Here is a 24,981-nt window from a genome sequence, read left to right as displayed (position 1 = left end):
TAGGCTTGGGTGGTGCACTGGTGGGAGTGAGCCTGAAGTGGTCCTGTGTATGCTCATGCCTATGGCAGTGGCAGTGTGGCTGGTGCAAGGCGGTGGCAGAGGCAGAGTTGCCAGCGTCCATGTATGCATTTGTGCTGTTGGTGGTAGTGTAACAGGGCACTCCTGTGTCAGCAAGGGGTTAGATAGTGAGCTCTGGATCATCTGTAGTGGCACAGTGAGATGCATTCACACACATGTACTGGCTGGGTAAGGGAGGTGAGGTCTGCCCACATGGGGAGAGGGAGATTGTAGTGGGGCAAGGCTGCAGGTTGGCTAGTGTGCATTGTCAGGGGCTGGTCTACTGGAGTTCTTCAACAAACAGGCACAGTCTTCCAGTGAAGGAGCTATGATGATAATCCCTGGGAAGCAACTTGGTTGGGCATCGGAGGCTGTGCTTCAAGCAGGAACATACAGCCAGACTGTACCCAGGAGAGGCCAGCAGACAGGGGATGTGCAGTTTGAACTGGTCCCATCCCATTTGCAACACCACCGTGCTCTCCTTAGGTCCGACAGTCTCTCAAAGGCTGACATCACTTAGAAGGACATGGAGAGTCTTGGGGGATGGGCACCCTGGCCATGCTCCACTGCAACTGTTCCTGTGCCAAACCCTCTAGGCTCTGCATAGGCTGGAATCCTGTTTCTTCCACCTCTCTACCAACTCTCTCTGTCAGCTCAAGAGTCTGTAGGAGTTATAGGCTCTCTTGCTGCTGGGACTTTTGGAGGTTCCTAGTGAGGACAGACCACTCCTCACCTATTTAACTCACTCCTTCCCCAGGAGTTGCTGGGGTCCAGGAACGAGCCCCAGTGCTCAACAGCCCCCTACAGGGCTCCCAGCTTCCTCCCCAAGTTCAGCCCACTGTCTGTGTCCTCACTTCACCCACTCTCAATGCTTTCCTGCTGAAGATCTGCTCAGAGTTTGCTGGTCTTCCCCATATCCCTGTCTCTCAGTGTGAGATGTTCCTCCTGGCTGTATCTAGTCAGCCATCTTGGGTCTCGTCCTACTTTCTTTCAGACTAAGCCTTTAGTCTTTTCAAAATCTGTTAATAAAAATATTTGTGCATTTATATTTGTCAAAATATATGTATTCTAATTTATTATTTATTTCTATTCATCCATTCATTTATTCACACAAGACTTCTTTTTGAAGCTTGCTTAGATTTACCTTCTTGCATAATTTTAATTTTTAATTATTATAGTAATTGCATATATGTATAAAGTACACATGATATTTTGATACAAACATGCAATGTGTAGTAAGAGTAGTTGGCCTATCTATTACCTCAACCATTTATCATTTCTTTATGTTGGGAAAATTGTAATTCCACTCTTAGTTATTTTGGAATATACAGTAAATTATTGTTAACTGTAGTTGCCCTATTGTACTATCAAACAATAGATATTATTCCTTTTAATGGGTACTGAGTTCATGTACTCATTAACCATTGCCTCTTCCTCTCCCTACTTCCCGCTCCTCTTCTCAGTCTATTCTCTGTCTCCATGAGTTCAATTTCTTTTTTTTCAGCTCCCATATGTGTATTCACTCAGGATTTATTGATTGCCCAGTTTGATGTATAGAGTTGCCTATAGATTCTGGGAGTAAGAATAATATAACTAGGAATTTTCTTGAGATGCCTGCTTTTTGATATATATATGTGTGTGTGTGTGTGTGTATATGTGTGTGTATATATGTGTGTGTGTTTGTGTGTATATGTATATATATGACTTCATCTTCTTGATAACAGTGGGGAATTTTCAGTGACCACTTTGTAATATTTTCCATGATACTGCAAGCTGAGCAATTTAAAGTTATTGGTGGACATACAAGCTTTGTGAATAAAATAGCCACAAAGATTGTAAATATTTGAACTAACTTGAGAGTTGTAACCAAATAAAATGCTTATCAAAGCATGGTATCTGTGTTTAAAGATTCAGCTCAATTCAACAAACATTTACTGAATACCACCATTTTGTTAGGGCTGAGGATATATAGCTGTAAAAAAAAAAAAATAATGATGCTGCCTTTGAAAAACTTACTACCTGGGTGCAGGAAAAGAGTAGAAAGGAGGAGTAAGCCAGATCCTAGAGTTGAGAGGGAGTAGTAAGGAGAAATGAGGTACCTTTGGCGTTTCTGCTTCCCCATGGAATGTCCTTGTGATAATATATAAGAATGAAGGTAATACATAGAAAGTCAGAGAAGTTTGAGGTCTTATAAGACACAAACACATAAATTCATATTATCAACTAAAGAGGAAATGGTGCTGGCTAGGACTATAGGGGTAACTCGTGACTAAGTAATAAATAATGTAGTCATGCTTGATAGAAGATGAAACCCAAGACCTCTGTTTAACTAACATACTTTACTGGCAGCTAAGGATAATGTATATGGCTTACAGGAGCCATTGGAGTAGGCTTTTCTCATGTCTCTCAATTTAGTATTTATCCTTCCATATCCTTCAGTACATTTTTTGCCTTAGTTTTAACCCTGAGATGAAAAGAGTCGTAGAGTCCAGCGTACAGAATTCCTTTTCAAATAGTTTGACTTTGGACAAGGTATACAGCTTCTAAGATCCTTATACAAGTCATCTGTAAAATGAGTATAATAGTTCTTACTTCACAAGGGTTTTGAAAATATTTTCATTGATTCATTAAAAACACTTAGCCTAGTGACTGTTCTGTATTGGATGATAAAGAGATGGTAAACCTGTTTGTTATACCTTCCTATGTCAGCTTTCTATACATGAGATCTTTATTGTCCTTGCTTTGTTTTTTAGTTATGCCTAGACTATTTACTTTTGTATTTTTAATATAAAAATGGTATTTTTAAAGCTACATTTGGCCAGTAAGTTTTGAAATATGCAATTACATTTACTTGCTATAATTTAACGGTTGCCATTGTTTCATAACTTGTAAAGAGTACAGTTGGCTAAATAGCCTTAGGTAGTGGTGTTCAACGCAGGTGGTATATTAGAATCATCTGGAAAGCTTTAAAAAAAGTCCATGTTCAGGCACTACCCAAAGTCATTGAATCAGGATTTCTTGTTGTGGACCTAATTATTGTTATTTTGTAACAGCTCTTCATCTCTGATGTGGCAATAATAACATCTACTCAGCTTGTCAGGGTAGATCTGATGATTACATTAAAATATATTCAAAAGCAATTGATAAACAGATAATTGAAATAAAAATGTAGGGTAATATTAAAACATTTTAGAAATACTTACCCTGGTCTTGAGGGGTTTAACATTTACTTACAGAAAAAGGTTAAATCATAAAAAATTCAAGGTAACATGTCACACACTAAATGGAAGTAACAGAATAATTATGCTGGGAATCCCATCCTAATAATACTGTGTAGGCAATCCTTAATGTATATGAGGCTGTGACCTTGTCTAGTACTTCTCAAATATTTATACCTCAGTTTCCTTTAGTGATCAAAGAACAAGAACAATAACCTTATTGGGGCTGGAGAGGGTTACTAGGAGGGAAGTCTTATCTAGGATGGTTGTCTAAAACCATTTACCTCAAATGTTTGTTCATTCATCAAGTCATTCAACAAAATGTTTATTACCTAATATGTGCCTTCTGGACATTTTCTTTTTAAAGGCAATTTAGCAGCACGATAAAGTAGGGGATAATAGTATAAATGCTGGAGTCAGAATATCTGGGTTTGAGTTCTGGTTCCACAACTTTCTGATTGTCTTATGTTGGGTAAATTCTTAACTTCATTATGACTCAATATTCCTTTTCTTTTAAGAAGAAAGATAATATTGTTAATTACTTCCTAGGGTTGCAGAAAGAGGTTTAATGTATTAATAAGCATAAATTGATCCAAACTATGTGTGGCTAATAATAAGAAATAGGTGTGCTTTTGCTAACATCTCTGCGTTTTTATTCCATTATATTCTTCATTTGTTGTAGTATGAACATAATGCTTTCAGTGTGAACATATGAAGATAATGCTTTAAGTTAGCTATCACCAAATGAAAATGGTGCTTAAAATAATGGATATATCATCCTCCCAAGATATAGTCAAATATATGAATCTCAGTTTTTTCAAGGCACCATCTTGTTTAAGATTGGTCATTTTTAGCAACATGGATTATCTAGAGGATGTTATGCTAAGTGAAATAAGCCACGCAGAGAAAGACAAATACTGTATGGTCTCACTTACATTTTGAATCTAAAAGAGTTGAAATCGTAGAAGTAGAGAGTAGAATGGTGGTTACCAGAGGGTGGGGATGGGAGTGGACAGAGTATACAAAGTTTCGGTTAGAAGAAACAGGTCTGGTCATCGATTGCACAACATGGTGACTATAGTTAATAATAGTGTATCATATTTTTCAAAATAGCTAAGGGTGTATTTTAATTTTAATCTTTTTATTTTTTGAGACACGGTTTCGCCCTGTCACCCAGGCTGGACTCCAGTGGCATTATTAACATGACTCACTGCAACCTCAAGCTCCTGGGCTCAAGCAATCCTCCTGCCCCAGTCTCCAGAGTAACTGGGACTACGGGTGCATTACACCATGCCCGACTAAGAGTGGATTTTAAACATGCTTACCACATGACATGCACCTGTAGTCCTAACTACTCATAAGACTGAGGCAGGAGGATAACTTGAACCTAGGAGGAAAGGGCTACAGTAAGCGCATATGGCACCACTGCGCTCAGCCTGGAAGAAAAAGTGAGACCCTGCCTCAAAAAAATAAAATAAAATAAAATAAAATAAAATAAAATAAAATAAAATAAATAAATACATAAATTTATCACAAAGAAATGATAAGTGTTTTGGGGGATGTATATGTATAATAGCTTGATTTGATCATTTCATGATATATACATGTATTAAAACATCATATTGTACCCATACATATATAATTATTATTTGTCAATTAAAAACAAAATAAAAATTTTTAAAAAGATTAGAAAGAAGATTAGAGACATAATCAGGGAAGTACAGAAAGCAATGAGTGCACGTATACCAGTGGGTTCTTGCCTAGTTTCCGGTCAGGAAAGAACTCTAGAAGAGTCGTGCTTACTATGTGACCAGAAAGATGAATAGAGTTAGTGATAAGCAGAGCTTGGAAAAAAGCTGTGGTGTGTAAATGGGTGGGTTGTGTGGAGACTGAGAGTGTTCCAGAGAGAGAGAACACACATGAAAAACTTGCTTGAAAACTGACGTTATCAGTGAACAAAGGGTCCAACACCACATGCATGTGGAGGTGCAGTATATACAGAAACTCTCAAGACTCTTAACAGCCAGAACAGTGGGTTAGGGGCAGAACAAGAAATGGAGTTTCTGCGGGAACAGTGTTTACAGGTGATTGTAACATTATCGTTAATGCGAGGAGTACTAGGTCTTAAGGCAGTGCAGAACAGAAAGAAAACAGTTGTTCATAGGGGGTTTTAGTGAGAGGAAAAGGGAAGACTATTCAAGGCTCTTGAAGGAGTTGGTATTTGGCATGATTCTTAAAAGAGCAATAGGGTAAGACCTGTAGCTTGTAGAGCCAGGTCAAGGCGTTACTATTGTCCTTAACTGTGTGCTGACCTTGCCTTATTTGTTCAGCTAGGACTGTGTCTAAGCAGAGCCTCCGCATCTGTTCTTAACCTCAACTGCAGCCTTATCCTTTTACCCATGTGCCGAATACTCTTGGCTTTCCTCCGAGGATCACAGAAGGTAAGAAAAAACAGTCCTAGTTACAAATTCCAGCATAAAAATCAAGTGTAACAGTCGCATATTAGTTTGTTTAGTTTTCATAGTCTGACTTTTGGCTGGAGTGATTTCTTCTAAGATGATGGTAAAAGCCATGTCACCTGTCAAGTTGATCTGTGAATTATTCTGCAACACCAGATAAGGGCAGATGATAATCGTAATATTATTAACAGGTATTTCCAGCACTATGCTTAGTATTTCACATACACGCTGGCAAATACTTACAGGGATTCTGGAATCAGGTATTGTTAGTTTCATTTCACACACAAGAAACCTCAGGCATAGAGGCTTTGAGTAACTTCGAGACTAGTGAATGGCAGAGCTAAGGTCAATCCTAATTTGAGTTCTTTCCATTATGTCATGTCTCACTGAGATTCTGTATTTTCACTTAGCTAAATCTAGGTGAGCAAACTAGAGTCCTTTGGATTCTGAGCAATACACAAAATGATTGCTGGTGTTGGCAACAACTTATCTCTGCTTAACACACGTAGTCATTCTGAAGCGTGTAATAGGCTTGAGAAACATGTCTTGATTAAATAGTGATGTCATTTGTTATATGTAGTGTTGTAAAATGAAGTATGTAAGAAAACAGGAAAACACTTAGTCATTCTGCTAAAACTCAACAAAACTTCTTTTTTGTCTTTGTCTGTGTTTGTGTATATGTGTGACTGTGTGTGTATGCATCTTGATTCTTCTTCTGTAAGATTCACTAAGCAAGGCACCACTGGATAGATAATGATATTTTAAAAGGAGTTGTTAACTTGAGACCACTTTGATGTTCTATGAATTTAATATATGCAGATTTACTCTAGGAAAACTTCTCAACCCTTTCTACGTAATTATATTTAGAAACTCTTTCCTTTTAATGCAGTAATCTGTGAAAATAACTCTACGTTGCCTACCATTTAAACTGCTAAGTTTTGATCCCTGTGGTTGGCTACTGGCTTGGCTTGGAGAAAGAGAAGATAAGTGGCAGGGAATGACAAGTTCCCACCTAAGTCCCTCAGTATTAAATAATTCTTAAAGATTTGCCCCGAGTGTGAAACAGTCATTCAAAGGTGCTTGACATTTTAATTTGTTACAAGATCAAGCAGGCATTTCAAACTATAGATGAGATTGCTTCATTTTAAAATAATCTTATTTTTTGACTACAAAAAATAGATTTCCAAACTTAAACATTCCAGAAATATGCAAAATGATCAGAGAAAGTTTACTCTCATTTTATTCTGCCAGAACAACCACTAATGACAATTTGTGGAAAGTGCCTGCAGATACACTAACATATAATACCATTAATGTTGATCAATATAAGATCACTGTGTAGTTTATGTTTTGTAACTGTTTTTTACCTAACTATGTGTCTTAAACATCTTTCCATATCAATTATATAGCCTTCTCACATTTATTTTTAATGGTTTAGGTTTTCCATTAACTGGATAGATCCTAATTCATCTCACCAATTTTTGATTAATAGGCTTCTGACATATTTTAAAAATTTTGACATAATGAACAATGCTATCCTGAATAATTTTTATCACATTTGTTGCATTATTTTTATCATAGTAAATGATTTTTGTTTAGGTTCCAAGCAGGAGAACCAGGAGATTGTTGGATAAAAGCAGAACTTTCCATATTACCTGTGGTGTTACTATCTGTATTTTCTCAGGTGAGAAAGCCAAAGTTATTAAATAATTTGTTATAATTACACATTTAAAATGTAAACATTCCAGACATATGCAGAATTATCAGAGAAAGTTTTCCCTAATCATATTCTTCCGGAACAACCAGTGATGACAATTTGGGGTAACTGCCTGCAGATATATTAACATATAATGCCATTAATGTTGAACAACGTAAGATCGTAGCGTGGTTTGTGTTTTAAACCACACGTAAAATTATACATGGAAAATGTGTGATTTTATTGTTCTGTACATTATCTACTGTCAGCAACTTAATATTTTCTTATTAAATAGCTTAGCAGTTCTTTCCATGTTTTTAGAAAGGGCTGTCTATGGGGAACTACAGAAAATGGATGTGCGTTATGATTTTTACATTATGATATCCAAAAGCTGGCCCCAAAACTGATAATGACTATTTCCTGAAAGTAAGTAATTTCACTTAGAAATACTGGAAGAAACAGACTAAAAGTTTTCAGGTCTGAAAGTGATGATATGATATGAGTTTAAATGCATGAACCCTCTATTTTATTTGTTTATTTTTTTTGAAACAGGGTCTGACACTGTTGACCAGGCTGGAGTGCAGTGGTACAATCTTGGCTCACTGCAACCTCCACTTCCCAGGCTCAAGCCATCCTCCCAACTCAGCCTCCCGAGTAGCTGGGACTTCAGGCGTATGCCACCATGTCTGGCTAATTTTTGTATTTTTTGCAGAGGCGGGCTTTCACCATGTTGCCCAGGCTGGTCTCGAACTTCTGAGCTCAAGCAATTTGCCTGCCTCAGCCTCCCAAAGCACTGTGATTATAGGCAGGAGCCACCATGCCTGGCCAAATGAATGAAAATTAGAATGTGAAATACTCATTAGTAGATTAGGATTCCATCCCAAATTATATGTGATTGATGTTTCTTTGGTATTAATATTTGGTAGACAAACAAATGTCAAAATTTGCGAAGCTTTATCCTGCTCTTTTCTAAATTAAAAAATAAAGCAATGATCTTTGTATTATTATAAATCCTTTTAAAATACATTTTGATCCTGAGCTTTTAGATGATACTTTTCAAATTTTTGGAACAGAAAGTAAGAAACATAGTGATGAAGTACATGGACTCTGAGGAGTCCATGCATAGGTTCTATCCCCAGCTGCCCTTCTATTTTAATGTGTGATGTTACCTCTCTGATCCTCAACTTATTATTATTATTATTATTATACTTTATGTTCTAGGGTACATGTGCACAATGTGCAGGTTTGTTACATATGTATACATGTGCCTTGTTGGTGTGCTGCACCAATTAACTCGTCATTTACATTAGGTATATCTCCTAATGCTATCCCTCCCCTCTCCCCCCACTCCACAACAGGTCCCGGTGTGTGATGTTCCCCTTCCTGTGTCCGGGCGATCTCATTGTTCAATTCCCACCTATGAGTGAGAACATGCAGTGTTTGGTTTTCTGTTTTTGTGATAGTTTGCTGAGAATGATGGTTTCCAGCTACATCCATGTCCCTGCAAAGGACACAAACTCATCCTTCTTTATGGCTGTATAGTATTCCACGGTATATATGTGCCACATTTTCTTAATCCAGTCTGTCAGTGATGGACATTTGGGTTGGTTGCAAGTCTTTGCTATTGTGAATAGTGCTACAATAATCATACATGTGCATGTGTCTTTATAGCAGCATGATTTATAATCCTTTGGGTATATCCCCAGTAATGGGATGGCTGGGTCAAATGGTATTTCTAGTTCTAGATCCTTGAGGAATTGCCACACTGTCTTCCACAATGGTTGAACTAGTTTACAGTCCCATTAACAGTGTACAGTGTAAAAGTGTTCCTATTTCGGCCGGGCGCGGTGGCTCAAGCCTGTAATCCCAGCACTTTGGGAGGCCGAGACGGGCGGATCACGAGGTCAGGAGATCGAGACCATCCTGGCTAACACGGTGAAACCCCGTCTCTACTAAAAATACAAAAAACTAGCCGGGCGAGGTGGCGGGCGCCTGTAGTCCCAGCTACTCCGGAGGCTGAGGCAGGAGAATGGCGTAAACCCGGGAGGCGGAGCTTGCAGTGAGCTGAGATCCGGCCACTGCAGTCCAGCCCGGGATACAGAGCAAGACTCCGTCTCAAAAAAAAAAAAAAAAAAAAAAAAAGTGTTCCTATTTCTCCACATCTTCTCCAGCACCTGTTGTTTCCTGACTTTTGAATGATTGCCATTCTAACTTGTGTGAGATGATATCTCATTGTGGTTTTGATTTGCATTTCTCTGATGGCGAGTGATGATGAGCATTTTTTCATGTGTCTGTTGGCTGCATAAATGTCTTCTTTTGAGAATTGTCTGTTCATATCCTTTGCCCACTTTTTGATGGGTTGTTTGTTTTTTTCTTGTAAGTTTGATTGAGTTCTTTGTAGGTTCTGGATATTAGCCTTTTGTCAGATGAGTAGATTGCAAAATTTTTCTCCCATTCTGTAGGTTGCCTGTTCACTGTGGTGGTAGTCTCTCTTTTGCTGTGCAGAAGTTCTTTAGTTTAATTAGATCCCATTTGTCAATTTTGGCTTTTGTTGCCATTGTTTTTGGTATTTTAGACATGAAGTCCTTGCCCATGTCTATGTCCTGAATGGTATTGCCTAGGTTTTCTTCTAGGGTTTTTATGGTATTAGGTCTAACATTTAAGTATCTAATCCATCTTGAATTAATTTTTGTATAAGGAGTAAGGAAGGGATCCAGTTTCAACTTTATACATATGGCTAGGCAGTTTTCCCAGCACCATTTATTAAATAGGGAATCCTTTCCCCATTTCTTGTTTTTGTCAGGTTTGTCAAAGATCAGATGGTTGTAGATGTATGGTATTATTTCTGAGGGCTCTGTTCTTTTCCATTGGTCTATATCTCTGTTTAGGTATCAGTACCATGCTGTTTTGGTTACTGTAGCCTTGTAGTATAGTTTGAAGTCAGGTAGCATGATGCCTCCAGCTTTGTTCTTTTGACTTAGGGTTGTCTTGGCAATGCGGGCTCTTTTTTGGTTTCACATGGACTTTAAAGTAGTTTTTTTCCAATTCTGTGAAGAAAGTCATTGGTAGCTTAATGAGGATGGCATTGAATCTATAAATTACATTGGGAAGTATGGCCATTTTCCCAACATCGATTCCTCCTATCCATAAGCATGGAATCTTCTTCTACTTGTTTGTGAATTCTTTTATTTCACTGAGCAGTGGTTTGTAGTTCTCCTTGAAGAGGTCCTTCACATCCCTTGTAAGTTGGATTCCTAGGTATTTTATTCTCTTTGAAGCGATTGTGAATGGGAGTTCGTTCATGATTTGGCTCTATGTCTGTTATTGGTGTATAAGAATGTGTGTGATTTTTGCACATTGATTTTGTATCCTGATACTTTGCTGAAGTTGCTTATCATCTTGAGGAGATTTTGGGCTGAGACAATGGGGTTTTCTAAATATACAATCATGTCATCTGCAAACAGGGACAATTTGACTTCTTCCTTTCCTAACTGAATACCCTTTATTTCTTTCTCTTGCCTGATTGCCCTAGCCAGAACTTCCAACACTATGTTGAATAGGAATGGTGAGAGAAGGCATCAGTCTCGTGCCAGTTTTTAAGGGGACTGCTTCCAGTTTTTGCCCATTCAGTATGATATTGGCTGTGGGTTTGTCATAAATAGCTCTTATTATTTTGAGATACGTTCCATCAATACCGAATTTATTGAGAGTTTTTAGCATGAAGGGCTGTTGAATTTTGTCAAAGGCCTTTTTTGCATCTATTGAGATAATCATGTGGTTTTTGTCTTTGGTTCTGCTTATATGCTGGATTACATTTATTGATTTGAGTATGTTGAACCAGCCTTGCATCCCAGGAATGAAGTCTACTTGATCATGGTGGATAAGCTTTTTGATGTGCTACTGGAATCGGTTGGACAGTATTTTATTGAGGATTTTTGCATTGATGTTCATCAGGGATATTGGCCTAAATTCTCTTTTTTGTTGTGTCTCTGCCAGATATAGTATCAGGATGATGTTGGCCTCATAAAATGAGTTAGGGAGGATTCCCTCTTTTTCTGTTGATTGGAATAGTTTCAGAAGGAATGGTACGTGCTCCTCCTTGTACCTCTGGTAGAGTTCAGCTGTGAATCTGTCCGGTCCTGCACTTTTTTTGATTGGTAGGCTATTAATTATTGACTGAATTTCAGAGCCTCTTATTGATCTATTTAGGAATTCAACTTCTTCCTGGTTTAGTCTTGGGAGAGTGTATTTGTCCAGGAATTCATCTATTTCTTCTAGATTTTCTAGTTTGTTTGCATAGAGGTGTTTATATTATTCTCTGATGGTAGTTTGTATTTCTGTGGGATCGGTGGTGATATCCCCTTTATCATTTTTATTGCATCTATTTGAATCTTCTTCTTTTCTTCTTTATTAGTCTTGCTAGCGGTCTATCAATTTTGTTGATCTTTAAAAAGAAACAGCTCCTGCATTCGTTGATTTTTTTGAAGGGTTTTTTGTGTCTCCATCTCCTTCAGTTCTGCTCTGATCTTAGTTATTTCTTGCCTTCTGCTAGCTTTTGAATGTGTTTGCTCTTGCTTCTCTAGTTCTTTTAATTGTGATGTTAGGGTGTCAATTTTAGATCTTTCCTACTTTCTCTTGTATCCATTTAGTGCTATAAATTTCTCTCTGCAAACTACTTTAATTGTGTCCCAGAGATTCTGGTATGTTGTGTCTTTGTTCTCATTGGTTTCAAAGAACATCTTTATTTCTGCCTTCATTTCGTTGTGTACCCAGTAGTCACTCAGGAGCAGGTTGTTCAGTTTCCATGTAGTTGAGCGGTTTTGACTGAATTTCTTAGTCCTGAGTTCTAGTTTGATTGCACTGTGGTCTGAGAGACAGTTTGTTATAATTTCTGTTCTTTTACATTTGCTAAGGAGTGCTTTACTTCCAACTATGTGGTAAGTTTTGGAATAAGTGTGACGTGGTGCTGAGAAGAATGTATATTCTGTTGATTTGGGGTAGAGAGTTCTGTAGATGTCTCTTAGGTCCGCTTGGTGCAGAGTTGAGTTCAATTCCTGTTAACTTTCTGTCTCGTTGATCTGTCTCGTGTTGACAGTGGGGTATTAAAGTCTCCCATTATTATTGTGTGGGAGTCTAAGTCTCTTTGTAAGTCTCTGAGGACTTGCTTTATGAATCTGGGTTCTCCTGTATTGGGTGCATATATATTTAGGATAGTTATCTCTTCCTGTTGAATTGATCCCTTTACCACTATGTAATGGCCTTCTTTGTCTCTTTTGATCTTTGTTGGTTTAAAGTCTGTTTTATCAGAGACTAGGATTGCAACCCCTGCCGTTTTGATTGACAACAGGACTTACCTCACAGATTTAAGACTAAAATGAGAAAATGAATAGAAATTCTTAGGATAGAATTAGTAATTGTAATATATAATTGCAAGGGTTAATTATTTCAGAGGCATAGCATGGTATTTTCACCTGACCATTATTTGATGACATAGCTGTTTTGATAGTAGGGCCATTTTGACTCAGGAATGTTTTGATACAACTATTGCCAAGCAATTATTATACTTTTAGCTTTGTAAAAAATTGCCAAGCATTGTCAAAACAGGTAATTTCATTATTTTATCTCTGAATTTCTTCCAATTGATGGTTCCACCTCTGCAGGTGATATGTGGAGAGAGGTTGAGGGATAGGATTAGTACTTTAGTGAGGGTGAGATAAGGACCGAGGGTGTAGAAAGGGTTAGAGATAGATTAGGGAGAGGGAAAGTGAAAGGTCAGAAACAGAGGAGGATCAGGAAACCAGCGTATTCATGACTTGATTTGTTCTAAACTGTCATCATGTCCAAGTATTCTGGTTCTACTGGAGAGCAACCAAGTGACTGAGATAGCATGAACTTGTATTACAGAGGATTTGCATTCTGTCAGTCACTAGTGGTCTGACTTTCGCTATATTACCCTTCTTTACTTCAGATTTCTTATCTGTAAAATAGGGATGACTCTACTTACCATATTGTTTCATTTTGAGAATAAAATGAGAAAATCTGTGCAAAGTGCTTGGGCTAGCTGCTTCCTTGCTGCCTAAAATTAGAAGCCCCAAATTCTTTTGACCTAAGAGGTCCTTTAAAAAGGTGAATATATCCCTTAATGATGTATTTTCTATAGCTGTTACCTGTGACTTTTTTTTTCCAGAGAAATTCAGAAAGGATAGTAATTCTTCTACAGATGACTTTGCATTTTGTAACCATAGAGTATGTAGTTAATATATAAACTTTTAATTTAATATCAAAGAATTATTTTACTATACATTTGGGTATTGATGAAGCTATATGACATGGAGAGTTTAGTTTAAATAATATTTTATACCTGTGCCATTGTTGTGTCACACCTAAACATCCTTTGTTTTACTTCTTTGGAAACTTGTCCTTGCTTGTTACTTAACTCATTTTAGCTTCCTGTCCATTTTTTTTTCTCTTAAAATTTTTTTAAAGACAATTTTGCTGTAGGGCAGATTTAGGTTCACAGCAAAATTGAGAGGAATATATAGAGAGTTTTCATATATCATTTGTCCTCATGCATGTATAGCCTCCCCCATTATCAACATCCCGTGCCAGAGTGGTACAATTTTTTACAAACTTACATTATAAACTTACATGATAAACTTACATTAATTGACATATCATTATATCCTAAAGTTCATACTTTACATCAGTGTTCATAGTTGATGCTATACATTCTATGGGTTTGTACAAATGTGTAATGACCTGTACCCACCATTATTGTATCATGCAGAATAGTTCATTGCCCTAAAAATCCTCTGTGCTCTGCCTCTTTGTGACCCTCCTTTCCCATTAACCCCAGACAACCACTGATTTTCTTTTTTACTGCCTCTGTAATTCTGCCTTTTCTAGAATGTAATATAGTTGGACTAATGCAATATGTAGCCTTTTCAGATGGGGTTCTTTCACTTAGTAATATGAATTTAAGTTTCCTTTGTGTCTTTTCATGGCTTGAGAGTTCATCTTTTTATAGTGGTAAATAATATTCCCTTGTCTGGATGTACCACAGTTTTTTAATCTATTCTCCTATTGAAGGACATCTTGGTTGCTTCCAGATTTTGGCAATAATGAATAAAGCTACTGTAAACTTTAATGTGCATGTTTCTGTGTGGACATAGGTTTTTAGTTCCTTTGGGTAAATATCCAAGAGTGTGATTGCGAGATCATGGGATAAGAGTATGTGTAGTTTTTAAGAAACCACCAAACTCACTTCCAATGTTGTTGTGCCATTTTTTGCATCCCCCACCTACAGTGAATGAGAGTTTCTGTTGCTGTGCAATCTCACCAATATTTGGTGTTGTCAGTATTCTGGATTTTGGTCATTCTAATAGATACGTAGTGGTTACTCATCATTTTAATTTGCGTTTCTCTGATGGTATATAATGTGGATCATCTTTTCATATGCTTGTTTGCCATCTGTATATTTTCTTTGGTGAGGTATCTATTAAGATCTTTGGCCTATTTTTTAAATTGGGTTGTTTGTTTTCTTGTTATTGAATTTTAAGTGTTCTTTATATATTTTTATAGTAATCCTTTATCGATATGTCTTTTGCAAATGCTTTTTCCCAGTCTGTGGCTTATCTTCTCACAGTGTTCACACCGTCTTTTGCAAAGTTGAAATTTTAATTTTAAGGAAGTCCAGATTACTAATTCTTTCATTTATCATGTCTCTGACATTGTGTCTAAAAAGCCATCACCAAACCCAAAGTCATATAGACATTTTTCCTGTGTTTCCTTTGAGGAGTTTTATAGTTTTGCATTTTACATTTGGGTCTGTGATTCATTTTGAGTTAATTTTTGTGAAGAGTGTAAAGTCTATGTCTATATTTATTTATTTAAATGTGAACTCTTCCTTGTTTCGGCTCCATTTGTGACAAAGGCATTTTCTTCTTTGTATTGCCTTTGCTGTTTCGCCAAAGATAAATGGACTGTATTAGTGTGGGTGGATTTCTGGGCTCTCTATTCTGTTCAATTAATCTATTTTTCTTTTCTTTTGCTAATACCATACATTCTTAATTACTATAACTTCGTAGTAAGTCTGGACTCTTCCCCTACCTGTAACTTGATTACTTGAAGGACCTTATAAATCCTTTAAATAAACTTTTAGGCGTTTTAACATTCTAGTCCTCTCTCACTTTCATTTTTTTGTGAGTAACTTAGAACTCTAAGCCCTCTATATCTCATATTATGGGTTGTAGGAAATTATGGAGTTTCCTAGATTCCAGGTATGTCTTCTTTTGAATCATTGTACTACACATATTGTGAAGTGTAATGGTTTACTAAGCAATATCAGATCACTTATCTCATTAAGCCTTTCGCTTCTGTCACCATAATTTTACAGAGAAGTAAATTAAAGTCCCTGAAAGGCAAATAATATGGCCAAGATCACAAATTTTCCAGCGAGTTACCTGTTGTGCTTTTCAATACATTAAAATGTGGTGTTAATTCACACCTTATTTTGCTTACAAGCAAAGCTTGAGCAAGGGGGAAGGCGTGATGGGCCCGTGCACATCTCACTTTTCCTTCCTTACCCAGCCTCCTCAAGATAATTTTTGTTACCCTAGCTTTGCCAAAATGAGTTCATTTTCACATCTCTAGTAATTTCCCTAACACCGCTATTATTTCTGTGAGCTCTGAGTCAGCTGAGCACTTTGTTTACTGTGATTATTGTTTTCCTGAATTTTGTCCCATAAAGTGATTCCCAACACTTTTTCTGTTGGGTTAAGAATACTATGATTTAAATCTGTGGATTGTGAAAAATTTCCACTAGTTGAAAGTCTTTCAGTGGCCTATAATTTACCTTATGGGGTAGGAAAGTATGCAAGATACATATTAATAGCAGATTTGGAACTATGGAAGAGGTGAAAGATTTGGAATACCTAAAATATCAGGGAGGTGCTCAAGTAAATAAATAAATACCCATATCATTAGATGCATATTTATGTAAGAGTGTGTGTATGTGTGTTAGGGGGAGGATGGGTGTGTGTGTGTGTTAGGGGGAGGATGGGTGTGTGTGTGTGTGTTAGGGGGAGGATGGGTGTGTGTGTGTGTTAGGGGGAGGATGGGTGTGTGTGTGTGTGTTAGGGGGAGGATATGTGTGTGTGTGTGTTAGGGGGAGGATGGGTGTGTGTGTGTGTTAGGGGGAGGATGTGTGTGTGTGTTAGGGGGAGGATGTGTGTGTCTGTGTGTGATGGGGGAGGATGTGTGTGTGTGTGTGTGTTAGGGGGAGGATGTGTGTGTGTGTGTGTTAGGGGGAGGATGTGTTTGTGTGTGTGTGTGTGTGTGTGTGTGTCTCTTATCCCTGACTTACTAGGGTTGTTTCATTACAGCCTTTGAACATTTGGTAAACTATCTATAGTTAAGTTTTTTGTGTCTTTAAAACTTCACCTTTCCATGTAATATTTCATTACCCATATAGCTGTCAAAGTTTGACCCTGTATTTACTGAGGGGGAGGAAGAACTGAGTCCTTGACATGGAGCATATATGAAAATCCCACTAACTTGCTCCTGGTGTGATTCTGTAGGCGTGCATGTGGCTGCCCATCTGGTGAATGCCCTCAACTTCTCAGTGAATTACAGTGAAGATTTTGTTGAACTGAATGCAGCAAGATACCGAAATGAGGTGGGTGGTCTCTGTCTTCCCATTTTCCTTTCACTTGTCATGAGATGACTAATGAGGGTCTGTGATTTTTCCCTGAATATTTGTACCTTACTGCTCCTTTTGAGTGCTTTTAAAATGCAGTTGTCAAATTGAGCTTTATTCCTTTTCAATAGAAAATATAAGTAATTACTATTTCATAGTCTCTCCTGCTGAAAGTGGGAGTTATGTCTACTTTTTTATTCTGCAATGTTCAAATGGTTGCCACTCAGGTCTGCCTCTGACTCCCAGCAGCTTTTGTCTAATTCCTATCATTCAGTTGAGAGTGTCGACAGTGCCATTACAGGGTAAAAATACTTTATAACTCACATACTAGGTTTTGGGGAAAAGGAAATAAAAGTAGATTGATTATTTGTGAATCCTGGATAAATCAATTTATTTTACTTAAAAAAAATGTTAGTGAGTTTTCATGATTCATTCATTTAAAAACATTCCTCGAATTAGGTGATGTTAAATTCAATTCTGTAGCAGGCAATATCTGACATAGTGCTTTTCTCCATGTGAAGCCATCCATGAAATGAAATTACATGTGCAAGGTGCAGGCCAGAGCTTGATGAACAGCACATGCTCAACCAGTTAGGTCTCTGTTGGTTGATGCTCTCATACAGTCCTCAGGCTGCCTTTGCTTCACAATGCGAAGACTACATCAAAAACAAACTGTTTTGTGCCATTTAATCAGCATCCCCCCCCCCCTAATTTTCTTGTTCTGCAGACTAAGTTTGGTAGTGATTTATTAAAATTTTTTCTCATCTTCCCCACTCCTTTTTCTCCTCCACATATCACCAGAGTTTTCTAGGTTTAATACTGTTGTGATCATGTGCTTGACCTCCCCCTCAAAACAAAACTAATGAAAAAATAACAACAAATACAGAAACAAATCGCAAAACCAAAATAGCCAGCAACCTTTGATATAGCCCTTGTCTCTACTGGTATTTAAAAAAAATACCAACATGATCTAATTGGTCTTGGTTGGGAGACAGGCACTGATAATTTGTAAAAGTTTCCCAGGCTTGTAGAGTGCATCCAGCACTGAGAACCACTGAAAAATTCCAGCTCCTTAGCAGGCCAGTGACGGCTCTTCACATGTAATTATTTCACACCCAGCCTCCACTTCTCCCGATCTCACTCCCACCTGCTTCCCTTTCTCCTGCTGCCCGCTGCTCAAATCACTAGCTACTTGTTTTCTGCCTCTGTTACAACATTTTCTTTGTTTCTTTTTCTTCTTTTCTTTTCAGAATTCATGTCTTTAATAACTTTAATGGTTTTCTCATTTTAATGGAATAAACTTTGCTTAAGTTCCAATATTTTTAGTGATTTCAAGGTTTTCAGTTATTAAATTTATTTTCTTTGAAAAGTTATACATGCTCAATATAAAATATTTTAAAACTCTCAAGTAAACAAAGTTAAAAGTGAAAGCTTCTCCTCCAAAACAAGCCACAGTGTATTACATTTTTTTCTGATATTTTGAGTGACATTTTATGGTATATATTCCTTGGCAATTTACTTGTCTCCATAAATATACTTTTATAGCTTATTGTATCAAAATATCTTGATCTATCTCATTCTCTCCATATGACTATGCCATAATTTATTTTTAGTCTTTTTCTTATTCAGATATTTAGATTGATTCTAAGTTTTTGTTATGAACCACACTCCAATAAATGTATTTCTTTGTCCACTTCTACACAGATCTGTAGTTGTAGAATTTTGGTTTAAAGGGTTGCACATTTTTAGTTTTGATGGACAGTGCCAAATTTCTTTCTAAAAAGTCTTCTCCTTTTTTCACACTTCTAACTAATATTAGAATGCCTATTTCTACAACTCATCTCTGTTGTTTTTTTCCAATCTGATGGTTGAAAATGGCAACTCATTGTTTTAAGTTAGTATTTCCCCTGCCTTTATTTCTTCTTGTATTCCTTCTTTCGTGTCTTTCTTTTTGTTCTTCTCCCTCTTTTTAATAAATATGTATTTAGCATCTAACAGGTACAAGGCAATGCATTAGATGTAGATGAAAATAAGTGTGTGTATATATATACACACACATATTTAAATGTATACATAAATATATATGGCATATCTATTATATATAGATTGTATATTACATATTGCTGTATTGATAATTGATTATATATATTTTATATATATATGTATGTATATAAAATCAACACATACGTTATTTTGTGAACCGCTTTTGAAAAAGATGGTTTTGTGCCATATGCCCGATTGTTCTTGTTTTATGCTTTTACTCTGCATGGAAGGACTCACCCTCCAGCTTGTGACTGCTGCCCTTTCTTGATAGCCCAGCTAAATCTGCCTCACCTTGCCACTGTGAAAACATCTCTCACTCTCATGTTTCCTTTTCTTTCTCTAGCAATATTAATTGTTCCATCTTCTGGGTTTCCATAGGTATTTATTCACATTTCTATTCTTATGACTTTGTTCAGCCCATATTATATTTTTATAGGTTGTTTATACATTCAGTTTTCTTAGATCACCCTATAGCCATGTTTCTCATAGTTGGAATAGAAGTCAATTGAATTAAGCCAGGTGAGGAGCTATTCCTAGGCAAGTGGTCCTTATTCAAAGACCCCCAAATGACACTATATAAATTGTTTCCTTCTTAGTACATAGTCTGGCCTGACCCCTGATTCAATGGAGGCACAAAGAAAGGAATTCAAAAGCTTGTGAAATATTAAGCACCATGGGGATAAAAAATAAATTCACAAATCTAGTAGGGATTGGTTTTCCAGAAGGTAGAAGGGTGTTGACTATAACACATTAGAGCATAAGAGATGTAGTTTAAAGGAAATCATACAATATTATAACAATATTAATGTTTCATATTTCCAAGTAGCAGAAACTGATCTTTGTTTATCCTCACCACTTTTCACTATTTTTGAAACATAGAAAGCTCCCAATTAGTCTTCTTTGTATTGAGCTTACAATGTGCAAATCCCCTACATATTTTATTGGTTTTAATTCTATCTTCACATCTTGTGATGCAATTTCACAGTTTTGGTGAACAGAGTATATAATAATACCTTAACATCATGGCTAAGATATTGAGCTCAAAATGGTTAAAGGTAGGCTTAAAAATCAGTGCCACTAGCTTGTAGGTAACCATTAATAATAATTTCTAGGCCTTTTGAGTCATCCAGTATTTTGCCTCAGTTGGATAGATTTCTGTGAATTGGGTTTTTGCTTGTTGTAATCTCCTCTAGCATTGTGAAAATGTTATGAAACTTAATCGAGTCTTTCTCTCTTCCATTGGATAAACAGTATTTTACATGACAAATATATGGCTTGTAGATACTGCATACTCTTTATAGAGTTATATGTCATCAGTGCTTTAGTTTTTAATCACTTATTTTTTTTTCTTTTTCTCAGGATCCTAGAAAACTTCTCTTCACAACTGGTAAGTTGTTATTCTTAGCCTTTTCTTTAGATTTGGGAACATCTTTAAAAGTAGACATTATCGGGCTGGGCACGTTGGCTCATGCCTGTAATCCCTGCACTTTGGGAGGCCAAGGTGGGCGGATCACCTGAGGTCAGGAGCTCTAAATCAGCCTGATCAACATGATGAAACCCCATCTCTACTAAAAATACAAAAAATTAGCCGGGTGTGGTGGGTGGCGGGTGCCTGTAATCCCAGCTACTTAGGAGGCTGAGGCAGGAGAATCACTTGAACCCAGGAGGCAGAAATTGCAGTTAGCTGAGATCACGCCACTGCACTCCAGCCTGAGCGTGACAGAGCGAGACTCCATCTCAAAAAAAAAAAAAAAAAAAAGTTAGCCTTATCAAATTACATGACAATTAGATATATGTTACAAATATAACACATGAACAATTTGCATATAAGAATAAGTATTTGGAGCTAAAGGATAAGGTTGCAATGAGAACAGAGAGACAATGCAAACATTGGGGTGTGAATAAATGGAGATTAAAAATAAGCAAATACATTTCACTGTCATATAGTCTTCCTATCAAAACAAAATAACCGCATGCTTATTGAGGGCCTGCTTTGTGCCTGCTGCTGTGGCAAGTGCTGTAGGAGATAGTGCACGTTTAACAGGCTTCTGCCCTCAATGTATTGGAAAGGAAAAACAAGCACTATGGGTATCCATGGAGTTCTTATAATTCAGTCATTTAGTGCAACTTTTTATAATCTTAAAATCTACAACAAAGAGGAGAAACAGTCATTAAAATAAGTTCTTTCTTTGAAATATGTCTCCTATTTCATTTGTAATTTATTTTTCCTTTTCAAGCTTATTGTCCATGAAATCTCAGTCTAGACTAATAATCTGTTAAAGCACGTTTGAACATCTCAAAATTTCCCCTGATGTTAAACAATTTTTACTAAAATTCTTCTTTTTCCAAACCTTATATTTATAAAGATGAAAGAAGAAAGATGCATTTGGGGAATTTTTAGCACATATTTCAGGGCTAAGGATGATTGCAGAGTTGAGATGATCTATCATAAATTGTTGGCTGTAATACCCAATTAAGTATTAGAATTGCACATGGGACTGAGGCACATTACCCTGGCAAATGCATTGTTTTTCTTTTGAATCAATTTTATGATGAAAAATCGCAGTAATTCTAGTGCTTTCCCCATCCATGTCACAGCTATATGTTTGGATTTATAAGATACATTTTGCTTTTGTCTATAGATTTATAATACTTGCCACTCGCAATGTATTTCACAGTTTTCTCTTTAGAAACACAATTTAGTTTTGCTTATGACTTTGCTCATTGAAAACATGTTTTCATTTAGGCCTAAAGAATTGGATGAGGACACAAGTGCAGAAAAACAAAACCTTATGTATGAACCAATGTATTTTTTGGTTTACTGTTAATTTGTTTAAGAGAGAGAAAGAAAAACTTTGTTCAATATTATTTTCTGAAACATAAAGTTTAATTGAAGCCTTGGAACTTTTAAAATGCTTTGAAAAGTTTAGTTTACAAAGATACAAAATATTTGTTATGTGACTAAGATATCACATTAAGGCACTTAGTATAATTAATACTTCTTATAAGCAGATAATCTCACTACCTAGCATGCAACCCCATCATCCTATGTCCTTTCCCAGAGGTCCCCTTGAATGGTGTTGGACTTAGTAGAGAAGACACTTAATACAAATTTGCCAGGTCTACCTTAGTGTGTCTCTGGGAGAGACTTGGCAAAGTGTGTTACTAATCTTCTCAGGTATCTCGGGAGCTGCTGTCCTGTCACTACTGAACATCTCATCATACTCTTGAGCATACTATCTCGCTACTACCTGCCTTTTGTATTAGGTATTTATTGTAAGTAACCGAGAGATAATTTAAAGTATGTGACAGGGTGTGCACAGGTTATGTATAAATACTTGAGCATTTTCGAACTTTGGTATCTGTGAGGGGTCCTGGAACCAATCGCATGGATACTGAAGGATGACTGTAAAAATACTGTGTTGTAGAATAGTTTATTTCCTTACATATACTGTCTTTTCCACTTTTAGGTGAGCTTCTCTTGGGTTGGGGAGGGCTGCTTCTAGAGTATGCAGGGTCCTAGCTAAACATTTTTTTAATGGCCTCTGGCAATATAAACAATTTGACTCACCCAATTCAGCAAATTAGTACCATTTTGGTGGCCCACTCTCACATAATTTCAAGAAAGAAATACCATGCTGGCCGGCAGGAGGCATCCACTTCCCAGGTCATCAGCATAGAACTGGGCTCAGACACAGGGATCCCTAAGTGTAAATCTGGAGCTCCTAAGGCATTTGTTTGTCCCAACTGAAGAATAGCAGGTGAGAGTGCAAAGTAGAGTCTAAGGATGGTAATGGGATGAAAGACACCCTTTTCTATCAAGAACTTAATCTAACTTTGTATCACTAATACTGACTGAAACTATTCCACAGCCATCTCTGAATGTTCTCAGGCACAGCACCTAGGAAACATTAAGTTCCTGATGAAAGAAAGCATGTATGTTTTTAGGTGTTCTAGTGATAAAGAATATATATATAGAGAGAGACAGAGTCTCACCCTGTCGCCTGGGCTGGAGTGCAATGGCATGATCTCGGCTCACTGCAACCTCTGTCACCCGGGTTCAAGCGATTCTCCTGCCTCAGACTCCAAAGTAACTGGGATTACAAGTGCCCATCACCACACCTGGCTATTTTTTTGGACTTTTTTTTTTTGGTATAGGCGGGGTTTCACTATGTTGGCCAGGCTGGTCTTGAACTCCTGACCTCGTGATCTGCTCGCCTCAGCCTCCCAAAGTGCTCAGATTACAGGCGTAAGCCACTGCTCCCAGCTGATAAAGAATATTTTTATTAGTTAATAGATTTCATGGAGTTTAGTTTTTTTAATGTTATGTAGAGTCTTCTATCTCTGTGTGTTGAAATTTTTTTCATTGGAATGTAGTACTGACAAATTAAGATTGTCTTGTAGAAAATAAAGTCTTTGGCTATACAAGTGACGTAAAATATAGTGGCTAAACTTACTACATAAAAAATGTTAAAAACATTCCAATTAAGGATTTCTAAGGTAAGATTAATAGATTGAATTATTTAAACGTTCATTTAAAAATGCTTGCTACATATCTCCAAATTTGGTAGTACCTTTCATGGTGAGAATAAAATGGATAATATCTAATTTTAATTTTAAAAACCCTCATAAGCAAATATAATTATGTTTCCAATTATGTTAGGAAAATAGGATAATGAATAGATAATGGTATATTTCTGACCACACCTGGGTATGGATGAAAATAATCACTCAGGTTCATCTAGAAATTACAATGTCATGCAATTATTTATTTTAAAAGTGACTAATAAATTTAATATGCATAAATATAAAGCAATAAGAATAAACATGTACACATGTATTTTGCTAAGGAAACATGTATAGGTTTGGCTTCCTAACTTTGCCCAGTGAAATTAGACTAGCCCAGTGATTTCCAGCTGATGTTTTCAGACTCTTGGAATGTGTTGTAATAAGGCTAATGTATTGGGACTTAGCTGAGCTGTCAACCAACCCTAGCTTCGGGTGCCCTTTATTGTGCCCTGAGAGCACTCAGTGCTTAGCTCTCTTTGCAGCACTTAATGCCCTGTGTTGTAATTGCCTGCTTAACTTGTCTGTCTCCACCAGTGGACTGGGATTTTTTGTAGAGCAGAATTTATTTTATCTCTAGCATTTAACAGTACATTGTATATGCCTACAAACCGATCACTGAATGAATATAAGTCATTTGTTTGACTCTTTTATTTGATGCATAGATCTTCTTGCAACATCCCAGATAATAGGTTAGCCAGCCTCTGCTTGTTTGCTTCCAGTGGGCTTCTTAAGGTAGTTACCCCTGACTTTTTGACAACTCTGGTTTTAGTATACTTTTTTGCCCTTGCTAATTGTAAGTTCTTCTTCATTGATCTGAAATCTATTACTTGATAAATTATGCACTTTTGTCTTTTTTACTTTTGGGAAATAAGAAGGAAAAACAAATTCTTTAGATAAAAGAGATAACTTTATAAATCTGAAGGAACATAGAAAATGATCAGATTTATTCTCCTTAGTTTGCAGATGAGATTCAGTGAGATTGGAGTTTTGTCTGAGGGACAGTCACAAGAGTGTAATCCCAGATCATATACATCATTGGCTGGGTCTTCTGGGTCTTCTACTTTATCCTCAAATGACTAAAGTAAACTATTTGACCTCCTCTAAGTCTTTCCAAGATGTTTTCATGTTCTGACCTAAAAGAAATATTCTGGTCTAATAAGTTTAAGAAAATATTTAAGTTTAATCAGGTTTTTTAAATGTAATACTTCTCAGGGACTTTTATACATTAATGTACCCTGTGAC

The 24,981-nt window shown here is 36.8% G+C and overlaps 1 protein-coding gene across 8 annotated transcripts in view; it reads left to right on the top strand.

Annotated features, from left to right (window-relative positions):
- The window catches only part of NOX4 (NADPH oxidase 4), a 169,381-nt gene that overhangs the window by 35,526 nt on the left and 108,874 nt on the right, over positions 1-24,981 (top strand). For 7 of the 8 annotated variants that reach the window (XM_073020246.1, XM_038005369.2, XM_008020466.3 and 4 more), the window contains 4 exons: positions 5,606-5,716; positions 7,334-7,418; positions 17,009-17,106; positions 20,530-20,557. In XM_073020246.1, coding sequence (XP_072876347.1) covers positions 5,606-5,716; positions 7,334-7,418; positions 17,009-17,106; positions 20,530-20,557 — 322 coding nt within the window. The remainder of the gene's footprint in view (positions 1-5,605; positions 5,717-7,333; positions 7,419-17,008; positions 17,107-20,529; positions 20,558-24,981) is intronic. The other variant, XM_038005370.2, reaches the window with a different exon arrangement.

The sequence above is a fragment of the Chlorocebus sabaeus genome, chromosome 1, assembly GCF_047675955.1.
Source record: "Chlorocebus sabaeus isolate Y175 chromosome 1, mChlSab1.0.hap1, whole genome shotgun sequence".
In the NCBI taxonomy this organism is placed as follows: domain Eukaryota; kingdom Metazoa; phylum Chordata; class Mammalia; order Primates; family Cercopithecidae; genus Chlorocebus; species Chlorocebus sabaeus.
This window is presented reverse-complemented; position numbering and strand designations above follow the sequence as displayed.